The sequence below is a fragment of the Zootoca vivipara genome, chromosome 13 (assembly GCF_963506605.1).
Source record: "Zootoca vivipara chromosome 13, rZooViv1.1, whole genome shotgun sequence".
In the NCBI taxonomy this organism is placed as follows: domain Eukaryota; kingdom Metazoa; phylum Chordata; class Lepidosauria; order Squamata; family Lacertidae; genus Zootoca; species Zootoca vivipara.
The window spans coordinates 24,288,432-24,315,997 of record NC_083288.1 but is presented as its reverse complement, the minus strand read 5'-3'; the positions used below and the strand labels follow the sequence as shown (position 1 = coordinate 24,315,997).

The 27,566-nt window shown below is 42.8% G+C and overlaps 1 protein-coding gene across 2 annotated transcripts in view; it reads right to left on the bottom strand.

Annotated features, from left to right (window-relative positions):
* The window catches only part of SMARCE1 (SWI/SNF related, matrix associated, actin dependent regulator of chromatin, subfamily e, member 1), a 30,726-nt gene extending 9,029 nt beyond the window's left edge, over positions 1-21,697 (bottom strand). The window contains exons 1-8 of one of the 2 annotated variants that reach the window (XM_035135524.2): positions 21,553-21,697; positions 20,196-20,238; positions 19,383-19,426; positions 12,718-12,885; positions 7,527-7,607; positions 6,396-6,527; positions 5,536-5,707; positions 2,047-2,219 (exon numbers count right to left, since the gene is read on the bottom strand). In XM_035135524.2, the coding sequence (XP_034991415.1) occupies positions 2,047-2,219; positions 5,536-5,707; positions 6,396-6,527; positions 7,527-7,607; positions 12,718-12,885; positions 19,383-19,426; positions 20,196-20,202 (777 nt within the window). In that variant the 5' untranslated portion in view covers positions 20,203-20,238; positions 21,553-21,697. The remainder of the gene's footprint in view (positions 1-2,046; positions 2,220-5,535; positions 5,708-6,395; positions 6,528-7,526; positions 7,608-12,717; positions 12,886-19,382; positions 19,427-20,195; positions 20,239-21,552) is intronic. The other variant, XM_035135525.2, reaches the window with a different exon arrangement.
* Between the last annotated feature and the right edge of the window lie 5,869 nt (positions 21,698-27,566).

Genomic DNA, 27,566 nt, shown 5'->3' with positions numbered 1-27,566 from the left:
CCAATACTCTTTTACAAGTCCACCACATGTGAAAGAACGTTCTGACCACCTCTTCGCACTTATCTGATTCAGTCTTATACATCTTAGCAAGTCTAGGCAAAGTCAAAGGGACCCCTGACCATTAGGTCCAGTTGTGACCGACTCTGGGGTTGCGGCACTCATCTCGCGTTATTGGCCGAGGGAGCTGGCGTACAGCTTCCAGGTCATGTGGCCAGCATGACAAAGCCGCTTCTGGTGAACCAGAGCAGCACACGGAAATGCCATTTACCTTCCCACTGTAGCGGTACCTATTTATCTACTTGAACTTTGACATGCTTTCGAACTGCTAGGTTGGCAGGAGCTGGGACCGAGCAACGGGCGCTCACCCCATTGCGGGGATTTGAACCGCTGACCTTCTGATCAGCAAGCCCTAGGCTCAGTGGTTTAACCCACAGCGCCACCTGCGTCCCTTAGCAAGCCTACTTAAATACCATCTGTGAATCATTTTCAGGTAGTTCTCCTTCAAATAATAACATGCTGTAAACTGCAAGTCACTTTCCTAGAGTTTTTCCCAGTGGTTAAAATCTATTTTGTGTCCTATATCTATTGCCCAGTGTGTCATTGAGGCTTTATCAAGCTCGTCTTTTGTTTCCCAGTCTAGTAACAGATTATACATTTCAGACAAAAGTTTCTCTTTGTTTTGTAGTTCTTTTTCGATTTGTGAGCTTTGGTCTGAAAAACCCTTTTCCCCCCTATCTAATTTAAACATTTCATGTAACTGATGGTATTGTAACCAATCCATAACTTGGCTCCTTACATTTTCCATTGATTTCAGTTTAGGTTCCCCCCTGCCCTGTACATACCATTGTTTTTCTATCCTAAATCTTGGAGAAAGAACATTTAGTTCACATATTTAGCAACTAGGGAAACAAACCCTAGCATGCAGAGAAATAGCCTCTGGCGGTTTGCATGCTAATGAAAAGTTGCAACAGAGTCTTTAGAAAGAGCGGCTCCTAGTTTCACCTGGTTCAACCGTTGCATCTCTGTGACAAAGTACAGCATGTACGGGGATATTTAAAGAGGTAGTCCGGACCTTTTGTTACATTTGATCTCTCTACAGAAATTGTCTAAAGCACTGAATGTTGGGTCTCCCCCCTCTCCAAAAGTGAGAAAGAGGTAAGTTTTGTGTGTGGGGGGGGGGGAATCATATGCCCAGGATATGTTTTCAGCTACATCAAGAGACTTGTAGGTTCTCCACAAGCTGCTTTTTGAAACACATGCATGTTTATAGCAAGATCCACCCGCCCTCAAAGACACACTTGCAAGAAGAAGTGGCAAGATACAAATAATGATACACGAGTTGTTTGGGATGAGGTAGAAGAAAATAAAAGATAAACAAATAATTCAAGAAAAGCAACATCTTATATTTTTGCACCATCTTGAAAGAAAGGGTTGAAAGAAAGGCCTATGAGTTGTGGATTGGAGGGAGGACTAGAGCTGCAACAGGTTTGCCAAACGCAGGCCCAGACTCTTTTGAGGGGGGGAAATGAACGAATTCCTATGCCCCACAAATAACTCAGAGATGCATTTTAAACAAAAGGACACATTCTATTCCTGTAAAAACATGCTGATTCCCAGACTGTCCGCGGGCTGGATTTAGAAGGCGATTGGACTGGATCCGGTCCCTGGGCCTTAGTTTGCCTACCCATGGCCAAACGTGTCTTTAAACAGGCACTGTTGCTGTACTCAAACAATTTCAGGCCACAGGAGGTTCAATATTATGGATGATTTCAGAGCCCAAGGACAAAACATAGTTCAGTATTTAAAATGGAAGAAAATATTGAAGGTGTTTCAGATTTTTCTTCCCCACCAGCAGAGAAAAGGCAGTAGCAGTGCTAGTGACAGGTCTCAACAATGGGGAGATTTTATTGGAATAACAGGTAGATTTCAAAACACGGGGGTGGTGCGTGGGGAACAGCTGCTGTTATAGGCACAGGTATCACCCGAGCACACTTCACATGAAAAGCTATTATGTTTATTAAGCATTCTCATATATCCAAACTTTACCTGGTGAACCATTAAGGACTGGACTTGGCGTTTGAGAACCTGCATCCTTGCCGTGGTGACCACGGATCTGACATCGGGGACGACACTTTCACTCAGGATCTCGCTAATTAAGCGGTGATTTCTCTGGAAACGGGCTGTAGCAGTGTGCTTCATAGAAAACCCATCGTCATAATCTGAAACAAAAATGTATGCAGTAGTAGAAGATACCAGAGTGCAGTTTGCAGTTTCACCACTGCTTAGCTTCACAGGTAACACTGGCTAAGTAACTTTGGGTTGCATCTAATGTCAAGTCCTACTCACAAGGAGACTCACTATATTAATGGGCATGACTAACTTAGGTTGCTTATTTCAATGGCTGTATCCAGAGTAGGACTAAGATTGGATACAACCTCTTGAAGTGTACAGCTTTCTGTTCTCTCTATTCCTTTCTGTCACTTCGCTATTCCTCCAAAGAATCTTCCAAGTTTCCAGAAATCCTGAAGCTTGGCTTTGTGGAATGCTCTGCCTTTGTTAACATATCTTTAGGCACCAGGCAAGAACATTCCTCTTCTCCCAGGCCTTTGGCTAATTCAACAATCCATGGCCTTTTAAACTGTGTGTGACTCTTATGCTGTCCAACGAGTTCAGGACTGAACTGATATTTGAAGAGTAGACAACCCAGCTCGTGCCTTTAGCCACCACGACCTACAAGCTCTCAAACTCAATGTTCCCTGTTCTAAGTGTCACTAGATGCAGGTTCTTACCTCGCTCCGCTCCGCAAGGCTTTCTGCCATGTTAGTATGCAAAGTACTGCAACATTGGAAGAGCGAAGAGGGCAACCTGTAGGAAGATCTAGCCTAGGGTCGGACAGCCTGTGGCCCTCTAGCCAGCATGGCCAATGGTCAGGATGAGAAGAGGACCCTATTCTACCTCTACATTAAAGAGTCTCTTCATTAGCATGCTGTTTATGCATGCAATCATAGAATCATAGAGTTGGAAGAGACCACAAGGGCCATCCAGTCCAACCCCCTGCCAAGCAGGAAACACCATCAAAGCATTCCTGACAGATGGCTGTGAAGCCTCTGCTTAAAGACCTCCAAAGAAGGAGACTCCACCACACTCCTTGGTAGCAAATTCCACTGCCGAACAGCTCTTACTGTCAGGAAGTTCTTCCTAATGTTTAGGTGGAATCTTCTTTCTTGTAGTTTGAATCCATTGCTCCGTGTCCGCTTCTCTGGAGCAGCAGAAAACAACCTTTCACCCTCCTTTATATGACATCCTTTTATATATTTGAACATGGCTATCATATCACCCCTTAACCTTCTCTTCTCCAGGCTAAACATACCCAGCAATCATGAGCAAGATTAACAGCAATAGTTAGAAAAGTCCCTAAGCAAAAATGGGAAAAGGAATGGAAATACGTAAAAGATTATTTTTGTAATGAAGGTATAAATTCCAGATGGGTGATCTGCTTCGATTAAGTTCGCACAAGTTTATTGGCTTTATTATGTATATAGGAAGAAATTGAGACATGAAATAAGGAATTAGTTTCATAAGAGGAAAGCATAGTTAAATTTATTTGTATGTGGGGAACTGATATGGAAAGCTGGGAAGTTTACTTTGTTTTATGTTTGTTTGTGATTTCTTTCTTTCTTCTTTTTTCTTCACAAGTTTGTTTAATTTTGTATAATTTTCTATAATTTTATATTTGCGTTGTGTTGTGTTGATTTTGTTGATTTATGTTGATTTGTATTTTATGTATGCTATTAAATAAAGATATTTTTAATTAAAAAAAAGAGATCATCATCATCGTTGGTTGCTACAGAGTGAGAAAGGAACCAAGCTGCACTTCACAGACAGGTGGAGCCCTGGCCTCTTTTTGTAGAGGAATGCATATGCGCCATCAGTGAAGGAAACAGGAAGGTGGCTTTTTGTTTGTTTGCTTTTCTACAGAAGCACAGCAAGCCCCCGCCCTGTCCCCTTTCCCAGCACAAGTCAGTACTTAAACTGAATGGCAAACTTGCCGCCACCCACCCATCCTCCCCTAGCCAGAACCGCCTACAGAGAAACAAAAGGATGCCAGAGACAGTCAAGCACCAAAGGGCTTTTTTAATTTTTGCTTTGAGGAGCGGGAGGATAAATACCGGCTATGGGTTTGGCCTCGTATCTAAACAAAACTTTATTTTTGGATAGGTTTCACTGAGGAGCCACCCTGAATTTCTAGCCCATCCCTTCCAGCCAATGAGTTCAGACTGATAAAAACATTGGACGTCTGACAGCAGCAAGGCTAGCACTTAGTCTGGCCGAGAAATAAAATGATTGCATGCTCAATATGATGCTTCACCCCATGCTTAATTTCTGCCATGAGTAGGAGAAAGAAGCTTATTTGTAATTACCCAGCTCTGTTGAAGTGGCTGAATAGGATCGAGTCATCCTAACTCTCTTAATTAACTCTTTAGTTGCAGGGAAACATGGAGTTTTCCAGCTCCCACATTGCAACACCTTGTCTCTCTCTCCCTCTCTCTCTGTGTGTGTGTGTGTGTGAGAGAGAGAGAGAGAGAGAGAGAGAGAGAGAAAAGTCTCACTGTTATCCTATCCCCGGAACCTGTGTTTGCCAGGATTCAGCCTTCCAACTTGGGGTGAGGGTAACAGAGAACATGCAAACCTGTGCAGAATGCCTTTCATGAGACCACAATAAGCCCTCATACACTTAGGATTTGCAGGGAGGCATAAGAAGACTTGCTGCAGGAAAGCTCATGATTTGGAAAAGGCATCAAGAAATGCGGATCTGGTCCTTTTCAAGCCTTCTGAAGTTAAAAGACCAGACACGCACGAGATTGTGCTGGAGACTGTTCCCGCGGGCAGAGAGGGATGCTCCCTCTGATACCCTGATCTAGGCTCTTTGCTCAGCATCCCCGCAAAAGAATGCGTTTTGATTCTGCCAAGATTAAAGAGCATATATTCAGTATCACTCAATGCAGGTAGCTTAAATGTTCAGCCTGGACAATGAGGTCCTCCTCTGAGGGTCTTCTGCTGGTTCTCTCACTGCGAGAATTGAGGTTACAGGGAACCAGGCAGAGGGCCTTCTCGGTAGTGGTGCCCTCCCTGTGGAATGCCCTCCAATGCCCTCAAGGAGATAAACAACTATCTGACTTTTACAAGACATCTGAAGGCAGCCCTGTTTAGGGAAGTTTTTAATGTTTGATGTTTCATTGTGTTTTTAATACTGTATTCTGTTGGGAGCTGCCCAGAGTGGCTGGGGAAACCCAGCCAGATGGGCGAGGTATAAATAATAAATTATTATTATTAGTAGTAGTATGGATCATCCACCACCAAGCTGCTGGGGGTGAGTGACAAGAGACTGATTTGGGACAAGTAACTGGCCCAAGGGTTCCTGCTAAACAATTCCATTGCTAAGTAGCCTTTTTGAGTGAGAAGTTTCAGCTTCCCCACCAACCCCCTTGCCATTCCTTATGGGCAGAAAGCACCACACCTGCTACTCCTGCTTACCGTCCGGGTCTTCGGCGGGCTGGATGCTCATGTAAGGTTCGCCCTTCTCCATCCGGGACTGCCTTTGCCGGCTTTCCTCCTCCAGGGCGGCTTCGGCACGGCTTTTCGCATTGATGTAGGCAAGGTAAGCGGGTGAGTTATGGTAGGCCTTCATTGACTCGTTGTACTCTATCTAGAGTTGTGACAGATACATTTTAAAAATCGCAACCAAAACAGTCTCCCTTGCCCTTGGGGGGAATCCTTCTGACTAAAGGCTCCTTGCAGGAAAACAAGGACCAATTTCACGCGAATCAAGGGGTGGACAACATCTCAGGGCAGCTTTACTGAGGTTCAACTGCTCTCCTCTGCAAAGGTCTCACAGCCAGAGGCAGGGCAGGGTGTCATCTAAACATTTCGGTGCGCGTCCATATATAATGAACAGCAAAGGGAATACAGGAGGAGTGTGATGCTGGGAGGAACTGGAAGAGGGAAATCTCATTAAACTGTGTTTTATTTCCAGGTGCCTTTAGAGTTGGGGGGGGGGGCAGAGAGGGACGGCACACAACCTTGACTCAGGTTTAATTGAAGGATTTGGTGTTATGTTTTCCCCCTGGGTGGGCTCTTTTCAAGCAATCCAAGTATCGTGTTTCTACCATAGTTTCCTTAAAACTCCCAGGAGAGCTGGGCTCGCACAGCAAAGAGTTGATTCAGTTTCCTTCCTCAATAACTCTCTCGTATGTGAGTCTGCTTTATCACCTCCTCCTCCAGAGCTAGTCTCTCTTTCTTTCTTAAAAAAGATTTTAGCCTCGTGTGTGCACGTGTGAGAGAGAGAGACGTCCAGTGTCATTTGGGGGAGAGAGAGAGGGATTTCTTCAGTGTACCTTTTCTGCTTCATATTCATTTAAGTACTCTTGCTTCTCTTCATCAGTGAGGTCTCGCCACATCCCTCCAATGATCTTCCCAATTTCCCATAACTTCAAGTCAGGATTGGACGCCTTCACTTGGTCCCAGACCTTAATAAAAACATCTGTAGTAAAGCTCCAGCTAACTGAATACTTATAAAATTAAACACATCTATTTTTTTGTTGTTAATATCACTACCATGACTAGTGTCTTTTCTGAGAACTATCATCACAATGCAAGGCTACATTAAGACAGGTTTTTTTTGCTATGCTATGTCCACTGTTTGATTATTTCTTTGGGGCAGGAAGTCAAGAGTTACGATGTTTATCCACTGCCTGGTTTAATTCTCAGCCGCACAGCATCTTTTCCGCCAGTCTTGCCCTTAAATCCTGCATCATGTTTCTTCTCTTTTTGTCTTAAGAGAGGCCGCTGGATGAAACGAGTGTTGCTGTTTTTTTTAAAAAGCAGAGATGGGAAGGCAGGTAACACAGTCGTCCTCCTGGCTCAGTGACTCCTCAACAATGGATTGGATCAGGCGCTGTCCTAGGTACTCATTTTAATCAGGAAAAAGCTCACATTTTTTAAAAGGGGAAAGAGAGGAATGGCGCTGCACCCTTTTTTTTAAAAAAAAAGAAAGTGGTTTTTTTTTAAAAAAAGAAAAAAACCACACACAACTTTTCAAAAAAGCAAAGTAGGTCCTATTGTCAACTCCTGCAAAATCCAGCTATCGAGCTGCACCAATCCTGGGTACTTTTAAAACAGAAAAGCATGTCAACAAGTCACCAGATGCGTCCTTGGTAGCAGTTTTAAGCATTGTCTAAATATTCAATTAAAGGAAGGTCTTCATTTGTCCCCCGAAAGTACGGTGGCCAAGTTTCATCCTGTAGCGGAACTAACTCCCCACCCGCTCCATTTGCATGGCTCGCTATTGCCTTCACTGTGAAAAGAGAAGACAAACTGCACTCTTTAAGTTTTCCCTTAAGGAAAGAAAAAAAAACACAACACATCCAAGCACACTTTTAAGAACCACCACAAAATAGATGAAGCACGAGGTTAACGTGGTTTTGAGGACTGCTTACTGAAATTAAGAGCAAGTGTTCTGTACCCACCTTCCTGCTGTACCTCATGTAGGGCATGAGGGGCTTATCTGGAGGCTTAGGGGGTTTGGGGATTGTGATACCCGATGATGCCTGGAGAAGAACCAAATAAAATCCACTGGTTATCTTATCTCAAACATTTGCGAACCACCAAGACAGGCATTTGCCAAGAGACGTACACAGGTAAGTGAGACACAGGTGCAGGTAACATGATTAGCTCTCATCAGAAGAGTTATATATTCTCCAGCACCCTGGATTGGGAGTACTTTTTCCAACAGCACCTCTGATGAATTTGTCAGTACAGAGATTTCTAAATGAAAAAGAGAAGCAAATTTTCTCGACTTGCAACAGTGGCTTCAAAAGTTCGTTTTTCACTTTCTAATGAGAGCAGCTGTTAACTCTACCAGCACTAAATACCTGAGGCTGCATCCACACCTGCCTCACCCCACCCAGCACTGGAGCTAAGCACCTCCACACCCACAGTTCTATGGGGACTGGACTACTGCTAACTTCCAACAGTTTGCTGGGATCGTTTCATGTTGTGAAATCTGCGGCTCTCCCATAATCCGCCTGCAACGCATAGCAGAGTATGGGCTTGACAGGGCCTTTCTAGACAGCTATGGGGAATGGTAGTCACTGCTCCGAATCCTGGGCATACCCAATTTTGACTTCTTTTAGGCTGGCGTCTTGGGGATAGTTGGATTTTACAGTGGTAGCTTGCTTAGATCCCCCCCCCCCACAGAACCACAGCCCAGGAGAGCATTAGGGGCACTTGCTGCCATAGGCACAGTGGCAAACCAGTGGTCAAGTTCAGGGGTGAATGCAACCTCAATGCTAAAGAAAAGAGACAGGTAACTTTAGGAAGAGGCGAGAGAACAGAACTGAAGTAGTATGGATATTCTTTCACGCAAGGCCTTCTCAGGTTATACTTATTCCATTAAGGCAGGCTAAGGGCGGGGAGAACCCAGAAAACGTATCGCAACAAGAACTCTGCAAGGTTGGCTCCCTCAACCTGTACACCACATGAATCCGAATTTCACTGTCGGAGTCCAAATTAGACTGTGAGTTCCCGGAGGGACCTTTGTCTTCCTTAAAGGTACAAACCGCCAAGCACCTTGCCTGCACTCAATAAGAAAGAAAAAGAAAGACACTAAAACAAACAGGTGTTATTGGCTGGCAGCTACACAGTGCCTTCCTTTCTATGATTTATTTTCTCGTTTCTGAAATACATTATTTGTACAAATACAACCTCTCATCCATCCAAGACAAGCTGACACTTCGTTTGCGTTATCTATAGTTTGCCAGAAGGATCCAACTCCTCAGTCTTAACACGTTTTCCATTAAAAGCACAACCTTGGCTTCCATACTTTTGCTGAAATGAGTGCAGTATGTTTGTTATTTTTAATAACAAAACAAAACTTCTATACTGCTTGTTTGTAGCAAAATCTCTAAGTGGTTTACAAACCATGGTTATGCTCCAGTGTTCTGTGTTCATGTAGGGGCTGAGTGCGAACTATATTAAATGGACCCCAAGGGAAGTTGCAAAAGTCAACTTCCCCAAACTATTTCTGATAGTGTGATAACTCTGGGCAATGGAATTCTGCCATAATAAACTACGGTTCCTGCATCTGGCAACTGCTTACTGCGCCAGAAGCTCTGACTTTGTGCCACCAGCTCCATGGGCTTCTTGTTCATTTCAATGGAAGAAACAGATCAGCACATGCCATTTCTCAGCTCACGTGGATCTCTTTCCATAGCAATTAATGGGGCAGCCTGCATGAACAAGATTCCACCTGCACCTTGCAGCACATACAGCTGTCCTGGAAAGGGACTGCAGTGTTTAAGATGAAGGCATAAACATACCGGCAAGTCTCTGCATGGATTTCAGTTTTAGAACAGAATTTTAGAACACATTCTCGCAGAATGTATCAGGACAGCTGTCTAAGTCTGAGGTAAAGCATGTGTGGCAAGCTTACAAGAGCAGATCTCTAGCATTCCAGAAGCACTTCAATGTTTTGTTTTGTTTTGATGGAGGAAAAAAACCCAGGCTTTGCTCCTGCTCATATTTATGAAATGCTTTGAACCAATCAATTCATACATCGCTTCCATTGAAATATATATATGGTATATATAAAGATTTTGAGGTGTATGCATTAGCAACTGTATAGAGATACATGCACACACATAACAATGGGTCTGAAAACATTCAGTGAATTAATTAAATGCTTATAAATCAATAGGTGTTTTTTTAAAGACCACCTATATTGAAATATACACGGCAGAGAAAGGTGTAAATGCTCATGACATATATACAATGGAAATCTGTGAAACATAAAAACCTGTTTTAATCTGAACTTAAATTCAGATTTTAAAAGTCTTTGGGGATAAGATTTTTAAATGATGAATGGACAAAGACTGTATTTGGGGAAAACACACACAGACACCTTATGATGATCTTAGTTACAGAAGAAATCCTTCCTATGAAATGTGACTTAAAAACATGAAGGGCCATCTTATGGGGAGGCTGGACTGATTAACTCACACAGGAGAAAGAACATATGTAAAACCTTGTTTGATATTTATCTCAGCAGCTGGGAAAAAATCAGTGAAAGAGGAAAACATCTATGTGACTGTAAGGGAAAGATCGGGATTATTATAGACTTTGAGTGATGATTTGGACTTTAGAAAAAAGACGGCAGTGGGCAGTTGCAAGGAATCCCCAATTTCTTGAAGCATGGGAACCCCGAAAATTTTAGATGATTTGGCATAATATTTGGTTTGATTGATATGTATTTGTATAATTTGAAATAATGGATGTGATATAATTGTTTTTAATTGGAAAATTAATAAAAATATATTATAAAAAAAACATGAAGGGCCATCAATTCCCCGCCATCATATTGTGTGCCTTCTGTATCGCTTGGCCACATTAATCTACTTCTGATCTGAGCACCGAGGGCCAAAAGAGGGCTCTCTTCAACTTATCAAATGAGTGTTGTGTTGAGCTGCGGACAAAGGTTCCACAAGGGACATGAGAGTCCCTTGACAGTTGCACACTTCGGTTTTGGGGCTGGCCATGACAGCAGCTACTATGCAATCCAGCCTTGCCCAGCTCAGTATCATCCAGATTCTTTGGATTAACCACCCCTGGCCATGCTGTCCACGGCCGATGGGAGTTGCAGTCCAAAACATCTGGGGAGAACCACACTGGGGAGAGCTGATGTGCTTCCTTGTTTGACTGTCCAGCGTGGGTGAACATTGTTCTAACACTTACTACAGTTATGTTACTTGCAACTGCATTTTATTAATTTGTTAGCTAATTTAAAATATGCATTTTCAAGGTATATTACACATGCTCCTGGAGCGCATGAGCGCTACTTCCTTATAGCGTTATTCCCGCCCACCCCCATTCCTGTGTAGAAGCAGGCAGGGAATGCATGAAATGGGCCAGGAGTGGGATTCTGTCCCAGAGCTACGTTGCTCAACTGGGAGTATAATAATCAAGGGAAAAGGAAGCATGTAATTAAGTCTGGACTGTATTGCCCCGTTATTGCCACATCACCAGGGGGAAAAGCATGGGAAAGATTTCTCAACGATGCGGTCACCACTGGCAGGTCACTGTGATGTTGTCTACAGCAGCCAGATGACACGAGTTAAGACAGCCTAGGTGCTAATAGGTTATTATGGAGCATTCTCCACCAGCAATGCTTACAGGTTGTTTCTTTCCGAGCCCAATTCAAGGTGCTCATGGTGTTGTTTAAAGCCCTAAATGACTCAGGCCTCAAATACCTGAAACTGCCTCCTTCTCTACAGACTTTCTTGGGTGTTAAGATTGGCTGGGGGGCCCTATTGGTTCTCCCCCCTCCCCGAAGCTCAGGGGTTGGCAGCCTGGGAGGGGGCATTTTCTATGGCAGCCGCTAAAAAGTGCATCTGGCATCTTCATTATACAGTACAGCTGTTGTTGAATGAAGATGCGCCTCTTTACACTGGCTTTTGACACCAAAGCTGTGTATTTTTAGGGCCAGTATATGTCTCTGTTGTTTCTAAACATTGTTTTTCATTTTGGTAACCTGCCCTATGACCTTAGGCTGAAGGGCAAGTAAAATATATTGATAACAATAGTAAAAATAAATGAATGTCCTTTGGCAGCAGATAGGAAGCAAGTAGGAAGGTCAAGATGGTAGTTCTTACTGATTCTTTCCCCAATTTTAAGCATCTTTTAGGAGGACATCAAAACTTCACATAATTAGTCTAAAAGTAGTAATGGGAAAATCCAAAATGATGTTTAAAACTGAAGGTGAGCAGGTGCTCCCCCACCCCACCCCCAATTCCAGAACACAGCTTATTTTACACAGGGAGGCAGAAGATGCCAACTTAAATGAGCCTAATAAGATTTTGGATATTCTTGAATGGCTTAGTTGACAAACAAATCGGCTTCCGAACGCCGAAAACCTGGAAGTAAGTGTTCGGGTTTTCGAATGTTTTTTGGAAGCCGAGCGTCCGACACGACTTCCAATTGAGTGCAGGAAGCTCCTGCAGCCAATCAGAAGCCGTGTAAGCTGCGAGGGATGTTTGGGTTCCAAAGAATGTTTGCAAACTGGAACAATCACTTCTGGGTTTGCGGCGTTCGGGAGCCAAAACGTTAAGACTCGCAAGGTGTTCAGGATCCAAGGTACGACTGTAGCTCTAAAACAATTTCCTGCAAATTTGGGAAATGCCCACCCACCTGATGAAGTAGGCTGTAGCTTCAGAAACATTCCTGCTAAGTTAAATCTTGAAGATGCTGAAGCACGCCCACCTTTTAAATGAACTGCAATTCTGGACCTCAAAAGGCTGATTCCCTTGTGCATGTCTATCACTTGCTTCCTTCTCCCTTGGTGGCCTGGCAAGGCAATGTGTGAGCTGCCTCCATGGAAACCACAGTCAAGAGGCGCTGGGAGTGGTGCCTGATCTGCGATAACAGTTTCACCCATATGTGATGCTCCAGTTATCGGTGGGCATATTCGTGAACTCACCCAATTTTTTTTGTATGCTTTACAAATAGAAGGCCATTATGTAAAACATGCACAGTGAAAAAAAGAAAGAAAAATAGAGGAAGACTAGGGAGAAAGGGAAAGAAACCACAAGTTATTGTTGTTCATGTTTCATATTTGAAAAATGAAAATAAAAAAGTGGTATCAGCTAAGATTCAGAAGAACCTAACTCTAAAGCCATTTCTGGTCACTTCCTGTTGTTTGCCGGATGACGTAATAGTTGATTCTCCTACCGTGGCCCGGCTGTTGGTGCCCGGGTTCCCTCCCAGCCTGTAGTTGTTGTAGGCCAGATGGCTGTATGGATTGTATCCCACAAACCCCGGTGTGCTGGGCATTTGCTGATGGAAACAAATGAGACAAAAACACGAATGAGAAATGAACCCCAACGAGGAGAACACAGAGAAATGAAAATGGTTTGCAGTACAGCATGCAAAAGCAACCGGAAATTTAAACAAGCATAATGAGGTGTTACAGCAGCTGGCTCTCTCTCTCCCGCTCTCAAGAAGGACAGTAAGCCTGAATGAAACCTGTTGAGGAAAGAGGGGTTTCTCTCTTTTAGAAAAACCAAAAAAACCTTGCCACTGCAGATTCTGGATGGGTGTAACCTCAAAGTTAAAACAACTGCCTAGTTCAGACGACAACCCTGAGCTAGGTTAAGAACACTGAGAACTTAAAAGAAGAAAAGTCACTTTATCCAGAGATGGCCCACATAGATATTGGCCTATTCCAACCTCTTTTTCTTACAGGTGACACTGATCATTCATAATGTATGGATCACAACTGTGATCAGGGCAGTGCGGTGGGGTAAGTGAAGGGAAGATACAACAATAAACTATAACGTTGTTCACTGCTCCTGCTCAGGCTGCACAGAAAAAGCATTTTGGTTCCTGACACTCATTCTGATTGTGCAGATAAAATATAACTGATAGAATTCGACAGGATGGGTTATTGGTGTGTGAAAACAATCCAGATCCAAGGATCCCCAGGCATGTACCTCCAGATCGTGGTACCCTGGCACCCTGACATCTTTACCTGGTCGCAAGTGGTTGATAGCCAGGTGCAAAATGCACCTGGCGCCTGGCTAATTTCCAGCACTGAAAACAGCAGGCCATGGCTTGCTTCATAGCTGGGTCAGAAGATGAGAACTGCATCATGCAATGAAAGGAGGAAGAATACAATCCCAAAGTTCCTTGCTGAGATAATGTCAAATCATGATTTGGCATTGCGTCTGAACCACCCAGTTTGCCAGTCATCTGCCCGCCTAGGGGCTAATTGCTATGCTCTGTAGGTGAATGGCAAATTGCATGCTTGATTTAAATATACATTCTAAAAAAATCAATATAACCTTATAACTATTACCACCCAACCTGCTGGGCTGGGCTCCAGCCAACCGAATTTTAAAAAATCAACTACCCTTCAGGTGCTTCTGAAGGATGCTGACGGAAAACTCCCAAGAAAAATGGAGATTCACAACTCTGATTCATTGCTTATCCAGGTGCTCATGGGGTACAAAAAGACCCACACAAAACTGGAATACTGAAAGGACATGAAGCATCATAGGAAAGCATCTAAGTATGTTTAGCCAAGTAGAACCAGTCCTTTATATGGGTGCTCAGTGCACCAATAATTTCTTAAGCCATTTGTATTTTCAAAATTAGTTCATGGTTCAAACTTCGGTATTTATTTTGGATCTTTATATTCAACCAAATAAGACTATAGCTTGCGTGTTAACAGTTAACTCCCCCCCCCCCCCCGCACAAATGTATATTTAATGGTGGCTAAAAATCCCATAGCTGAGATAGAAATCGTTGAAGCTGTGCAACAAAATAAATTAAAATGAATTCTTTTTTGGGGGGGGAGGTGTTTCCATGGTGTCAAAAACATCACATCTAGGAAGGCACCCCAAAGTCAGAGCACTGCCACCAAAAAAGCACTCGCCCTCGTATTCACCTGCCACACTTCACTTTTCAATGTTTACCTAGCTCTAGCAAGGTGCTAGGAGCTGTACAGGATAGAGAAACTGACATGGTGCAAGTACACAGAAACATCCCATAATAGGCTGCCCAGTTATGTTGCTAGATGTTTGACTAGGAACTCATCAGTACTTAAATGTCTTCATTGCTGGCTCATTTCTGAGCACAATTCAAAGTGTTTCTGTTCACCTTTAAAGTCCAATACAGCCTGGAAGCTGTCAAGTATAAGGAGGGCTGCTTACTCTCACACAAACCTGTCTCCATGGTTAGATACTCTGTTGAGGCCCTTTTCTGGGTGCCTCTCCTGCAGTTTAAGTAAGTAGCAACAAAAGAAAGGCCCTCCCTAGGGAGACTGGCACAAAATTTCACATCCTCCTGGCGCCAGGAGACTTTTTTTATTTTTATTTGCCCAGGTCTTTCAAAATAGATTTGCTTTAAGGCTGCCGATGTGCTTTTCCTGGTTCTTTATAGTTCTATTATCACCATTTCAAAATATCCCTATAAGCCACCCTGGAGGTTGTGAAACTGGCAGGCGATATATCAAACACTTTAATTAAATAAATGCAAAGGGGACTCCAGCCAGATATTCCTAAAACACAGTGGGGGAAAGCTTACATAGTTACCCTGGTATGGAGCGAGTGACACAAAATTATTTTAAATTACTGCAGCTCTGAAGAGAAACTGCACAGCCACAATATTTAACCAATGTAATCAGAATTCAGTGCGTCAAAAGATCTCAGAGGGCACGGGACTTTATATTCAAGTGTACATGAGTAGCCAACAGTCGCATTGAAAAGGTCAGGTGGGCCAAAACTCAGAATAAACCCGAGCTTGCAAGAGAAATTAAAAATAGTAATGAAGATTTATTCAGCTACATTCAAAGCAAGAGGAAGTTCAAGCAAGTAGTAGGTTCCTTGCATGGATCAGGGGAATGTTGTGGACATGGTGTATGAGGGGACGCTCATCATATTAGCAGAAGACACCAAACTGGGAGGAGAAGCCAATGCCATGGAAGACAGAATCAGAATTCAAGATGACTTAAGCAGATTGGAGAACTGGGCCAAAACTAATGCAATTAATTTCAATAGGGACGACTATGAGATTGTATACCTAGGCAGGAAGAACCAGCTGAACAAACAGAAGATGGGGGACGGACAACTGGCTTGCAGGTTGTACATGTTAAAAGGATCTAGGGGTCTAGATGCAGCAGCAGCAAAAAATGCTTATGCTCTTCTAGGCTACATCTACAGAAGTATAGAGTCTAGATCAAGGGAAGTAACAGTACAGTGGAACCTCGGTTTATGAACACCTCGGTTTATGAATTTTCGGTTTATGAACGCCGCGGACCCATCTGGAACGGATTAATTCATTTTCCATTACTTTCAATGGGAAAGTTCGCTTCAGTTTATGAACGCTTCAGTTTATGAACAGACTTCCGGAACCAATTGTGTTCATAAACCGAGGTACCACTGTACCACTCTATTCTGCCTTGGTCAAAATACACCTGGAGTACTGTGTCCAGTTCTGGGCACCAAAATTGACAAACTGCAATGTGTTCAGAGGAGGGCGACCAAGATGATCAAGGGTCTGGAAACCAAGCCTTATAAGGAATGGTTGAGGAAGTTTGGTACATTTAGCCTGGTAAAGAGAAAACTTAGAGAAGATATGATAGACATCTCCAAGTTATCTTAGGGGCTGTCACATTGAAGATGGAGCAAGCTTGTTTTCTCCTGCTCAGGAGGGTATCGGTAGCTATCGATCCAATGGATTCAAGTTACCAGAAAGGAGATTCCGACTAAACATCAGGAAAAACTTCCTGGTTGTAAGTGCTGTTTGACAATGGAATGGATTCCCTTGGGAGGGTGTGGACCCTCCTTCCTTGGAGGTTTTTAAGCATAGATTGGCTGACCATCCGTCATGGATGTCTCAGCTGAGATTCCTGCACTGCTGGAGGTTGGACTAGATGACCCTTGGGGACCCTTCTAACTCTACACATTTGTGATTCTAAGGAATTACGATTGGCACCCCAGTGCTAAACTCATTCCACAGAAGTAAGTCCTGCAGAAATCAGTGAGGCTCCTTTCCACGTAAATGATATACTGGTACCCGTATATTCCGGCATATAACACGACCCCCAACTTTCCCAGTTAAAATATAGAGTTTGGGATATACTCGCCGTATAAGAAATACAACCCAGCGTATAAGACGACCCCCGACTTTTGAGAAGATTTTCCCGGGTTAAAAAGTAGTTTTATACGCAGGAATATACAGAAGCTGTTGAGATGGCTAGATAATACAACTTTTAATAATGGGGGTTCTACTCTGTAGCCCGGTGAATAGGTGGGGTGGACAAACAATGTTTAAATCATGGTTAAAGTGTACCAGGTTCTCACACAGGACCAATCTATAGTCCAAAAGCCAACAACAAGCTGTGGCTTCAGATTATGGTTTGTTTTGGAGCAAACAAATCATAGTTGAGATGCTGGGGAGGGTTCACATATATCACTAAGCCACGGATTAATGATCTACAGCTTAATGAACCATGGTTTAATGTTATGTGAAAAGCAGGCCACTGCAGTAACTAATGACCAAATAGAAATAAAATGTTTAGCAGTGCCACAGAAAAAGAGGGAAATAGGATTCAACCAGCAGTTCTGTCCAGTATACCCAAACCTGGGCAATTCTCAGCTCTTGAACCATCCTGAGATTCTGTTTTATTCTGTTCTGGAGAAGGTGAACCATAAATGCAACTAATACCTAAATCATTACTTTGAGACAGTACACTAGGTGCAGAGTTTGCCGCTTGAATGCACTCCCAAAAGGTGGGCAATAAATATTTTTAATACAGTGGTACCTCGTGTTATGTACCGTCCCCCTTGCACTCTGCTAACCTGGAAGTAGATGAACTTTGCCCCGGGATGTGAGTGCAAGTCACACTCCGGTGGCACAGCAGCAGCAGGAGGCACCATTGGAGAAAGCGCACCTCGTGTTACAAGCGGTTTCGGGTTACAAAGGGACCTCCGGAACGGATTAAGTACGTAACACGAGATACCACCCTTAATAATAAGGGTTGGGGTTTTTTTTTTTTTGCAAAAGCAGTTTTGCACACGGCCTTAGTATGTTTTTTAAAAGGGATCTGCACCAATTACAGACTCTCCAGATACCTTTCAGTCGGACCATCAGTATGCAGCAATTTGTGGAAACAGGCATGTTCACATTGTTTGGGCCACCAGAAACAAAATGAGTAGGCTGTGTTCAGGTGAGGAGCAAGGAGAAGAGGGAGAACACCTACCAAAAATGTCACTGTGTCAAACGGCCCACAAAAAAAAAATGGAACCAGTGAGCTTTTGCATGAGTAGTGTCTGCCGATGTAGAATTGTTTATTTTTCATTATTTTCTGTTACCACACAAAATCCAGATTAAATGGTAAGAGCTGTGGGATGGCATTTTGACAGCAATAACATGGTGTGAGTTCTACAATAAATTCCCATCATGAAGCCCTCTGGCTCTGCAGACAGCACCTGAAGCAAGAAGGCTGAGTTCACACATCACTTGAACTTTGGTTTGGTGCTATACACAAGATACAGGGGTCAGCAAACTTTTTCAGCAGGGGGCCAGTCTACTGTCCCTCAGACCTTGTGGGGGGCCAGACTATATTTTTTTGGGGGGGGGGGAATTCCCATGCCCCACAAATAACCCAGAGATGCATTTTAAATAAAAGCACACATTCTACTCATGTAAAAACACGCTGATTCCTGGACTGTCCGTGGGCCGGATTTAGAAGGCGATTGAGCCGGATTCAGCCCCTGGGCCTTAGTTTGCCTACCCATGCACAAGTAGCTGCACCAAGCCTTGAGTTTGCACACCCACTCCACATAGCTAAGGAGGAGGTTGAGGGCCTTCACTTCTACTTAACCAAACCTGTGGTCTATACTAAATATGGTTAAAGAAGTCCGTTTCAGAAAACACAATTTGAAGTTGGCATGTTTTAAGCTAACTATAGTTAAAAATCATAGACAACATGACAACTGCAGTAAAGCAAAAGCTTCTTCTCACCTGCACTAAACAATGGTTTAGCATGACATGCCAGCTAAACATTTCCACAGAGTGGAAATTTGAGGCCTGCATTTAATTCTTACCTTCTGCTCTCTAAAGTATGTTGCTTATAGCGTGCTTTCCTGTTCATAGTACACACCACAGATGTTCTGAACATGTTTACTCAAAAGGTTAATCTACTCTCTGTCCCTAGAAGTGAAAACCTTGCTGTTGTTTGTACACCTCACTTCCACCTTCTGCCACTGTATCTAATAGCTGTAACAACACATCCCCCTCCCCATTCCCTGCCAAGGTGTTTATACCTCATTCTATGGGAATAACTACAATATACAGTTAGGGAGATTCACAAATGCCTGTTATCACCACACAGATGCTCATATCTTAGCAGACTTAAAAAACAGAGCTTGCATTTATCCAGGTTTCCAAAAATGTATGGTGACAGCTTTTACTAGGTGCTTTGGAGAGAAGCTATGTGAGGTATTACTTGGATTAAAGATGCAACACGAGATTAAAATGTGTACTTTTAAAAAAATGAATGCCAAATGTTACACTAAGTAAGTTTGTGTTATAGTCTGGAGACATAGCATGCAGTAGGCATGAGACCCCAAGTTCCATTTCTTGAAAATGCCAGTTAAGAGCACTCCACAGCCAGGGCTGGCAAAGGACTGGAGTCAGAATTTAATCACGCTGTTTGAGAGGAACCATTTGTCTGATTTGATTTACAGAGCTCTGCAGTATCTTCTCTGCTGAACTAAAATGAAACCAGGCTTTAGTTTGCAAAATAAGAAGAATACTTTCATACTTACGGTTGTGGGGGCTGGGGCGGGTGGTGGGGCATAGGATGGCCTTTCTGTTTTAAAAAAGAAGAGGGGGGGGGGGTAGAGGATGACTATGCAGACATGCTGGAAACCTAGAGACTGCCAGGAAAAATTTCAAATCAAAAGGTGAATAGATGAGGGCGGGGGAGGAAAGTCTGTCGTTTAAGAAAATACTTCATATAGGAGCGTCCAAGCCGTGGTTTGTAGGCTTGTGTTCGGTTCCCAAGAACTCAAAGAAGTGAGTAGAATGAACAAGCCCAAGTAAATTAAAAGTACAACAGAATTTCTCTATATTCTTCCCTTCTCCTATTCTAACCGAACAACAAAAGGGTGGCTGATTCAGTTGCTGAAGCAATTAGAGACTTTTCATGTGACTGCACATCCAGAATGTCACGATTTTCAGGTGTGATAAAATCACATTTTGAAAAATTCAGGGTGCACAATTATAGTTGATTTGGAGGTCTTGTGCAAATGAACTTTTTGCCACAAGGACAGTGACAGTAACACACTAAGTATGTAGCTCAAAATCGGGAAGGTTTAGAGCAGACTTTCTCAACCTTGGTTCCCCAGATGTTGTTGGGACTATAACCCCCATCATTCCTGACCACTGGTCCTGCTAGCTAGGGATTATGGTAGTAGTAGTATTCCAACGACATCTGGGGACCCAAGGCTGGGAAAGGCTGGTTTAGAGAGTGCAGATATCATTATCAATGATCCATGGAATGAAATATTGATGCCATTCTATATGTGGATACGAATTAAATAAGAAAAAACACACACACAGAGTGCTGCTAAACTTACTTGACATTTTGGTAGAAAAGTGTTCAACCAGCTGACATTAGATCTGAAAAAGAAAAGTAGAACATCACTATAAACCATGTTGTGTCTTGACACATCCCATATAAGCAGTTGGACCAACGTAGTCCTCCAACATCCAAAACTGAAGCGCATAATTGATATACTGAACAAGAACCATCTATAAACTTCATTGTTTGCAGTACTGAGCTACCTTCTTAAACACAGATAATGCCCTCATTGTTTCAGAGCAAAGATATGAACCAGTACAGTACAGGGAAAGTTTATTTCCCTCCCCTTTAAACATCACCCACTTGTAGTGACTTCTTTCATGCGGTACCGAAAGAAAAAGTTGAAACCAAATATTGCAAATGGTTTTCCTCCCTAGAGAAGAAAAAGCTCTGAATCAAAAAGTGTTTATTTGTGTAACAAGATCGAAAGCCCAGAGTCATTAATGATAAGATTAATTTAGGAGGATCAGTGTTTTTTTGTGTGTGTATGTACACACACACACACACATATATGCAGTCGTTCCTCTGTTTAAGTAACCCCCTGGTTACGTAAACTTTGGGATGCACGCGCGGGAAACCCACAAGTATTTTATCAGGTTTCGCTGTGTGCACATGTGCAGAAGCGGTATGCGCATGTGCAGAAGCGGTTCTCAGGTTGCGGAAACCACAGGATCCGACCGGACCTCGAGAATGGATCCCATCTGCAACCGGAGGTACCACTGTACAGTGCTTCCCCCCCCTAAAAATGTTTAAGGGGACTCTCATTTTCCTACTCATATTGAAATACTGCTCCTCAACGAGGCCAAAGTTAGACTCACAAAATGTTTAGAGTACCCCTGCGTCCCCCCAGGAAAAAAAACACTATGTGTGTGTGTGTGTGTGTGTGTGTGTGTGTGTGTGTGTGTATGTATATAGACAAAAAAAACCTGATCCTCCTAAATTAACCTGTTATCATTAACGTCTCTGGGAGAGTGATTGTGTGTGTGTATATATATAATACACATAGACAAACTTTCTTTCATATATATAAAAAACACTTTCTTTTTTGAAATTACGTTATGCCTTTTGTGTTTTTATGCTGTGAACCGCCCTGTGATCTTCGGACGAAGGGCGTTCTATAAACGCAATAAAATAAATGAATGAGCTGAAGTACTCCAGCTCTGCCTGTCCACCCGCTCCGCAAGAAGACGGCGACCCACTGGACTCAGCAGGACCTACTTCCGAGTAGACCTAGTGAGGCTTGTGGGGAGGGCGTGCCACCCTCGCATCGGGTGGGGGGGGAGGAAAGCTAACGGACGCGCATCCTCCCTCCCTCTCAGACGCCACACCCAGACTGGGCCCCGCAAACTCACCGGCTCCAACACGGGCCTCGGGCCTCGCTCCTTTGTCTCCAACGAGAGGGAAGCGGCGGAAGCAGGGATGGAGAGGGGGGAAGCAGCAACTTCCGTTTCCTCTTCAGCACTTTCCACACAAACCTTCCCCTCGCCCTTGCTCTCTCACCCACTCATCCCGTTGCCCACTTGCGAATTAAAAACGAAAAATTCCCAATTTGGGAAGACATTTGCACCTAGTCATCTCCCTCTCTACTTAAAAGGAAGCCGCCAGCGGATTGTTGCGAAACTGCGAATGCAATTTAGAAATTACATTTCCCGAAGCTGCCTGCTGGCTTGAAGCGGCGGCGGGGTTGGTAGGCAAGGAGTCGCGCGCCGGATGACGTAAGGGTTACGCGACGACGTGACGCAAAGGGATTGAGCGTATAGTTTAAGTAGGTCGGTGCGCAGAGCTCGTCCTCCGGTTCTTTTATGCGGGGAAGGTGGAAGAGTGTCGGTAGAAGTCAAAGCAGAAATGTCAGGATTTCTGCAGCCAGAAACAAAAGCGAGTAGACCAGCGGGGGCTTTCTCATTTTTCTATTTTTGCTGCTAACCCAAACCACCCCCAGAGCTACTTCTGACCTGCAAGATGGACAGGGGCCTCCTATGCTAAGCTTTCCCAAGGCAATTTGTCCAGGCACAACCCCTCCCCCCCAATCCCCGGGGATAATAAAATATATTGGCAATCTCTCTTCGATGTTTAAGCCCCTCTCTCCGTGAAGGAGTAGGACCTGAGTAAGGCAGCTTAAGCTCCTGTAGGGGTATACACATTGCTGTTCAGTCACAGCCACAGCAAAATCCTGATTATCTCAATTGATACCTATTTATTACCGCATATTGGAAGGTGAAAATATGGCTTCGGTCCACTTATTTTTGCAACCTCCAATGGCGACAAGCTCTAAGTCCTAAAGAGGCCTGGCACAAATTTACTCCTGGGGGAACAGCAATTTTATATACTCAAAAGTGTGGCAATAAACCTGTTGACGTAATTCTCGCAACTAGTTTAGAGTATAGCTGTCAACTTTCCCCTTTTCTCGTGAGGAATCCTATTCGGAATAAGGGAATTTCTCTTTAAAAAAGGGAAAAGTTGACAGCTATGGTTTAGAGTTCTGTTTCAAAAGGGCGGAATCAAAGCAAGCTGAGATTTCCAACATTAGTTTATTTCAAGAATTTGTGGCGAGAGGTTTGCTACCTGCAAGTGGGATACATCTTTGCGTTGTATTCTCATTTTTGCTTTTGTGCTGTCTAGCTTAGTCATTGACGTCGTTGTTTTAATATAATAGAGTTTTGCGTACAAACGGGGATGTTGAGAGGTTACCACATGGTGTGGTCTGAAAGCAAGGGCTTAATTGTATTTGTGCCTCCCACAGTGCTAATTTCCCCCCTAATTTTAAAAAGTATTCTAATAGGACTTCCCAAAGCAGTCCTGTCTCCCCCAAGCAAGGAAAAAGATTCTGATGCTTAAATGTTTGTGGTCCCAATCAGTTTGTGGGATGTAAACCTAGGGCTTTCCATTCCTGGCCCAACAGATGTATCCTAGTCAGGAGAGTCACTGCTATGTGAACCTATAAGGCTTTGTGGCAGAAGGTATTTACAGAAATAAGCTATATTACGAGTCAACATGTGGAAGGTACCACAAGTTTTGGATTGTTAACCATTTTAAAAGAAGGGCAATCTGACTTTGTTATAAAGAACTAATTATTTTTCTTTTGCAGTGGCACATCTACAGTACTAGTGTCACAGAACTGGAAAGGATTGAAACATCAGTTTATCTCCAGTTGGAAACAGAATGGATGGTCTATTGCTGCATCAGAGAAATTAACAAAGGATGTAGACGATTTTGTTGAAATATGGCATCGTTTTATCAAATATTATAAGGCTTAAAATGATTTCTAAATCTGCATCTATATGCCATGGTGTATTTGTAACAACGAAACCGGATGCCTTCATCTGTCCTCGCTGCCATAAAACTTGTCTCTCTCATATTGCTCTCTACAGCAACAGCAGGGACTGTAACTCTCCAGGGGCGCATTCTTCCATTATCTCAAGACCAATGGATGCCAACAAAATACGCATGATATATGCAAATATGCATGATAGGCGAATTTCATGCACATCTGTATCATCCCTCTGTGGCCCTCTAGTTTAAGGTTACCAGATTTTTTTCAATGAATCCGGGGACACTTTTCAACTTCAATGGATTTTGTATGGGGACTGGTTTGTAAATCCGGGGACTGTCCCTGGGAAAGGGGGACGTCTGGTAACCTTACTCTAGTTGCTGGACTCCAACTCCCATCAGCTCCAGTCAGCCTGGCTATAGATCAAGCATGATAGGAATTGCAGGCCAACAACATCTGGAGGCCTGCATGTTCCCCACTCATCTCCCAAAGTCACCAGAGGATAATGGCCATCTAAGATAACCAATTTTGATATAGCTTGTTTTCCACACCATAGTTTTCACCAAGGTGGTGAATCTTGGTTGTACTACTTTCAACTGTGGGCAACTGTTTGTGGGATTGCTCTTGCAAGTAAACAAATAATTCCCTGTTAGCAGAAGACCAGATACACATGAGGAACTTCTTCCTGACAGTCTAGTTTTCAGTATCCAAGATTACCTAGTATGGCTGTTTGTTCTGCATATATTGGTATGGGTTTGGGGGTGCCAGTCTCCCCATAATTCCTGGATCCAGTAAGTGTTAGGAATTACCGTAATCAAGCCTCCTGAACCCCTGGATCCATCAAGAGTTAAAATATAAGCCAGACTAGCTTTCTTTTGAGGTAATCACCTGGGCGATGAGCCATTAAGAGAAAACAAAGGGGAAGGTGATGGACTGCTAAGATAGCAAGAGAGGGAACTCTGCCAGATGGAAAATGGGTGAGGCCCCCTCCTCCAGCTCTAGATAGTTAGAAGGCCAGAGTTTTGAAACAGAGTGTAAACTAGACTGTGATGTGATCCAAAAGGAAAAAAGTTGCAGGCTGTAAAAGGCAGAGGCAGAGCACAATGCTTGCTTTCTGCTGCGATCCAAGACTACAGCTATGGGGGAAACAAGTTCCTTTTGCAGTGTTTATGTAGTGAGCCCCTCCATCGTGGGCTCAGGTTGTACCGTGTTTCTCATATTATAAGACATGTCTTATATTTATTTTTTCCTCAAAAAAACACACTATGGCTTATTTTCAAGGGATGTCTTATTTTTTTCCTCCTCCTCCTGCCGCGGCCGGCATTGCTGCTGCGCCTATCACTATGTCTTATTTTCGGGGTATGGCTTATATTCTTGAATGCTTAAAAATCCTGCTATGGCTTATTTTATGGGTATGTCTTAAAATATGAGAAACAGGGTATATATGTGTAAATAAACCATATATTATAAAGATACCACAGTCTCTGCTATGCCTCATTTCCAAAAGGAAACACGGACCCTGGGTAAGGGTGCCTGGAACCGCTCCGAGATTGGAGTGGCATTCAACAATATATTTGTTTTGAAAATGTTAATTTTTTTCTTCCTGAGTCTATAGAATGAGAAGGGCTAAGCTTAAAAATAAATAAATAAGAGCTTAGATGAAATGCAAAGCTAAGAGGAAATTTCCTAGGCTATTATATATTTTAAATAAATTTATGTTGTCTGGAGAAACAGCCATGTTTCAAGTACAGGTAGTTCCCAAAAGGTGTTTTCCTCTCTACCACCAGTATAATCACTCTGGATTGTATACTTTGAAGTCAGATTAGCACGTTAAGCCTATCATTCCGATGAAGATGTGACATTGTATGTATTTATATCAAAACAATCTGTCATCTGTGTTTTGGCATGTCTGAATAGAGAAAAGGGGGGGTATGAAATCGAGACATGGGATTTGTACAGCTAAATGAAATAATTAATTTTAATAAGGGATTTGGGCGACTGTATTTCCTCCTGAATGGGAGTTTTTTGTTTGGTTTGCTAATCCTGTTGTAAACAGTTCAGTGAACAGCTATGTGTGATTGCTTTTATCTGGTTGTTTTAATTGTTCTTTTTGTAGTTTTGTTGCAGATGTGTGCTACTTTCAGTTCAGGTGCAAGATTGTTATGCTATGAGATAGAAAGAAAGATAATCACAGTTGGCCTGTGGGTAGTGCTGATTTATTGTATCTTTGGCAGAGCTTGCGTAACATTTGGTGTTGTGTGCAATATATATTATCCTCAAGCAGTAATTGACCTGTGCTGCCTTCTGCCCTTATTTGCTGGACTGGACTTTTGAATCAGAAAGCCATAGCTATACTGTGGGGTTTGGATTCCCCTTCTCCCAATTGACCAACGGCTACCTGCAGGATTTTTATTTTATTTTTTGTAATCTTTCAATTAATATATTGATTCTGAAACCAGTTAACATACAGGCAAACTCGGCTTCTCGAAGTTATTTGAAAAAGTTCTTTGCTGAGGGACTGCCCCCCCCTTCCTTTGGAAATGGATTTGCAACTTTCGTGGCCAGGATGAAACTTATTTCTCTAGACCCATATCTGGAATGACAGAGAGATTGTATTACTCCAGTTTCGACACAGTAATACCGGCTGCTTAATTCAAAGAGCTGGTTCTCACATTTAAAGCCCCAAATGGCTTACTTTTGTGAGCGCCTTCTCCCATATACCTTTCCTTGTTTTTTTAACAAGAACAACAGCCTTTTTCGAGAAACAGCCTTCTTTCTGAGTCCACGTTCCACCATTTACTATAGGCAGATTGTCTGATAGGGTGCAGTGCAGGGCCTTTGCTGCAGTGGCACCGGTGGTGGCTGGTGCCCATGGTGACTGGTGGCGGAGTCAATGACTAGTAGTACAGCCACCTCCTGATTTGTTTTAAGTAAGAAGGCTGACAGCAGACTCAAGTTGGTGGGGCAATGCCCCATTTGCCATAATGGACTAGCCTTCATTGAGTGGCCCCCACTCTGGGAAGCTCTGCCCCCCCCAGATCAGACTTGCCCCCTCATTACATAGTTTGTGCTCGCACAAGAAAGTCTTTTTATTTGGAAAGGCTGGGTTCTACTGTTTCTGCAAGTTTATTTTTACTGCTTTTTTTGGTGTTCTTTTATTTTTTATTACAAGATGTGCTGAATTGCTGGAAGGGCAACCGACCTATTTCAGAAATAAACTTAATGTGACTCAGCATCTACAATGGTTGACCCTCGAATGTGAATAGTAGTGACCGCTGTATGCAGTGTTCAGAGATCCACATGACACCAAGGTTATATTTGCCAGGCTCAGTTTTATTATCCGAATCATCATGGTATCATTTACTTTGGTAAATTCATATCCCCATATTGTTTTCTAATGCTCAAAAATTAGTTTTAAGTCTCCTTTTTGAAATTCAAGTTTAAAAAGTACAAATTAAGTATCAACCAAAAGAGAGAGAGAGAGAGAGGAGAAAAAGGCGCACAGGGCAATTAATAAAATCAGTTTTACATTCATAATGCCAAGTAATCAAATATTAACAATTCTAGATCAGAATTCATGAAGTTTAAACATCAACAGCTAACATACCTATTTTAAGATGTAGCACAAGAACCAGCAGTAGAAATGCTTTGTATGTTGCTAAAAGTTGGAAGTTAATTAAATAGAGCATTGACACTTGCTGTGTCATTTTCCGCACCTTTGCATGCCGTATGTAATAAGGCAATTGTTGACACTCCAGTAAAATTACATGCTACAGATGAAGACCTACATAAAGAAGACACTGAACTGGATCCTCAGATATCATGATATTCTGCAGTGCCCTCGAAATCTTAAAAACACACACAACCTAATTTCATCATAAGGTCACAGTTATTGTTTTACTTAAATGCCTCTTCAGGATTAGTTTTGTTTTAGCTTTCTAAAGACAAAATAGTTTGAAGTCTGCAGTAATGAAAGAGAAAAGTATAGCCTTATCTAAGATGCTGTTTTGAGTTTCTGTAGTAGTAAGAATACACATGACATAAATCGGCTTCAACAAAAAAATAATAATCGGGTGTCTGCTAGGAATACAGGAAGTT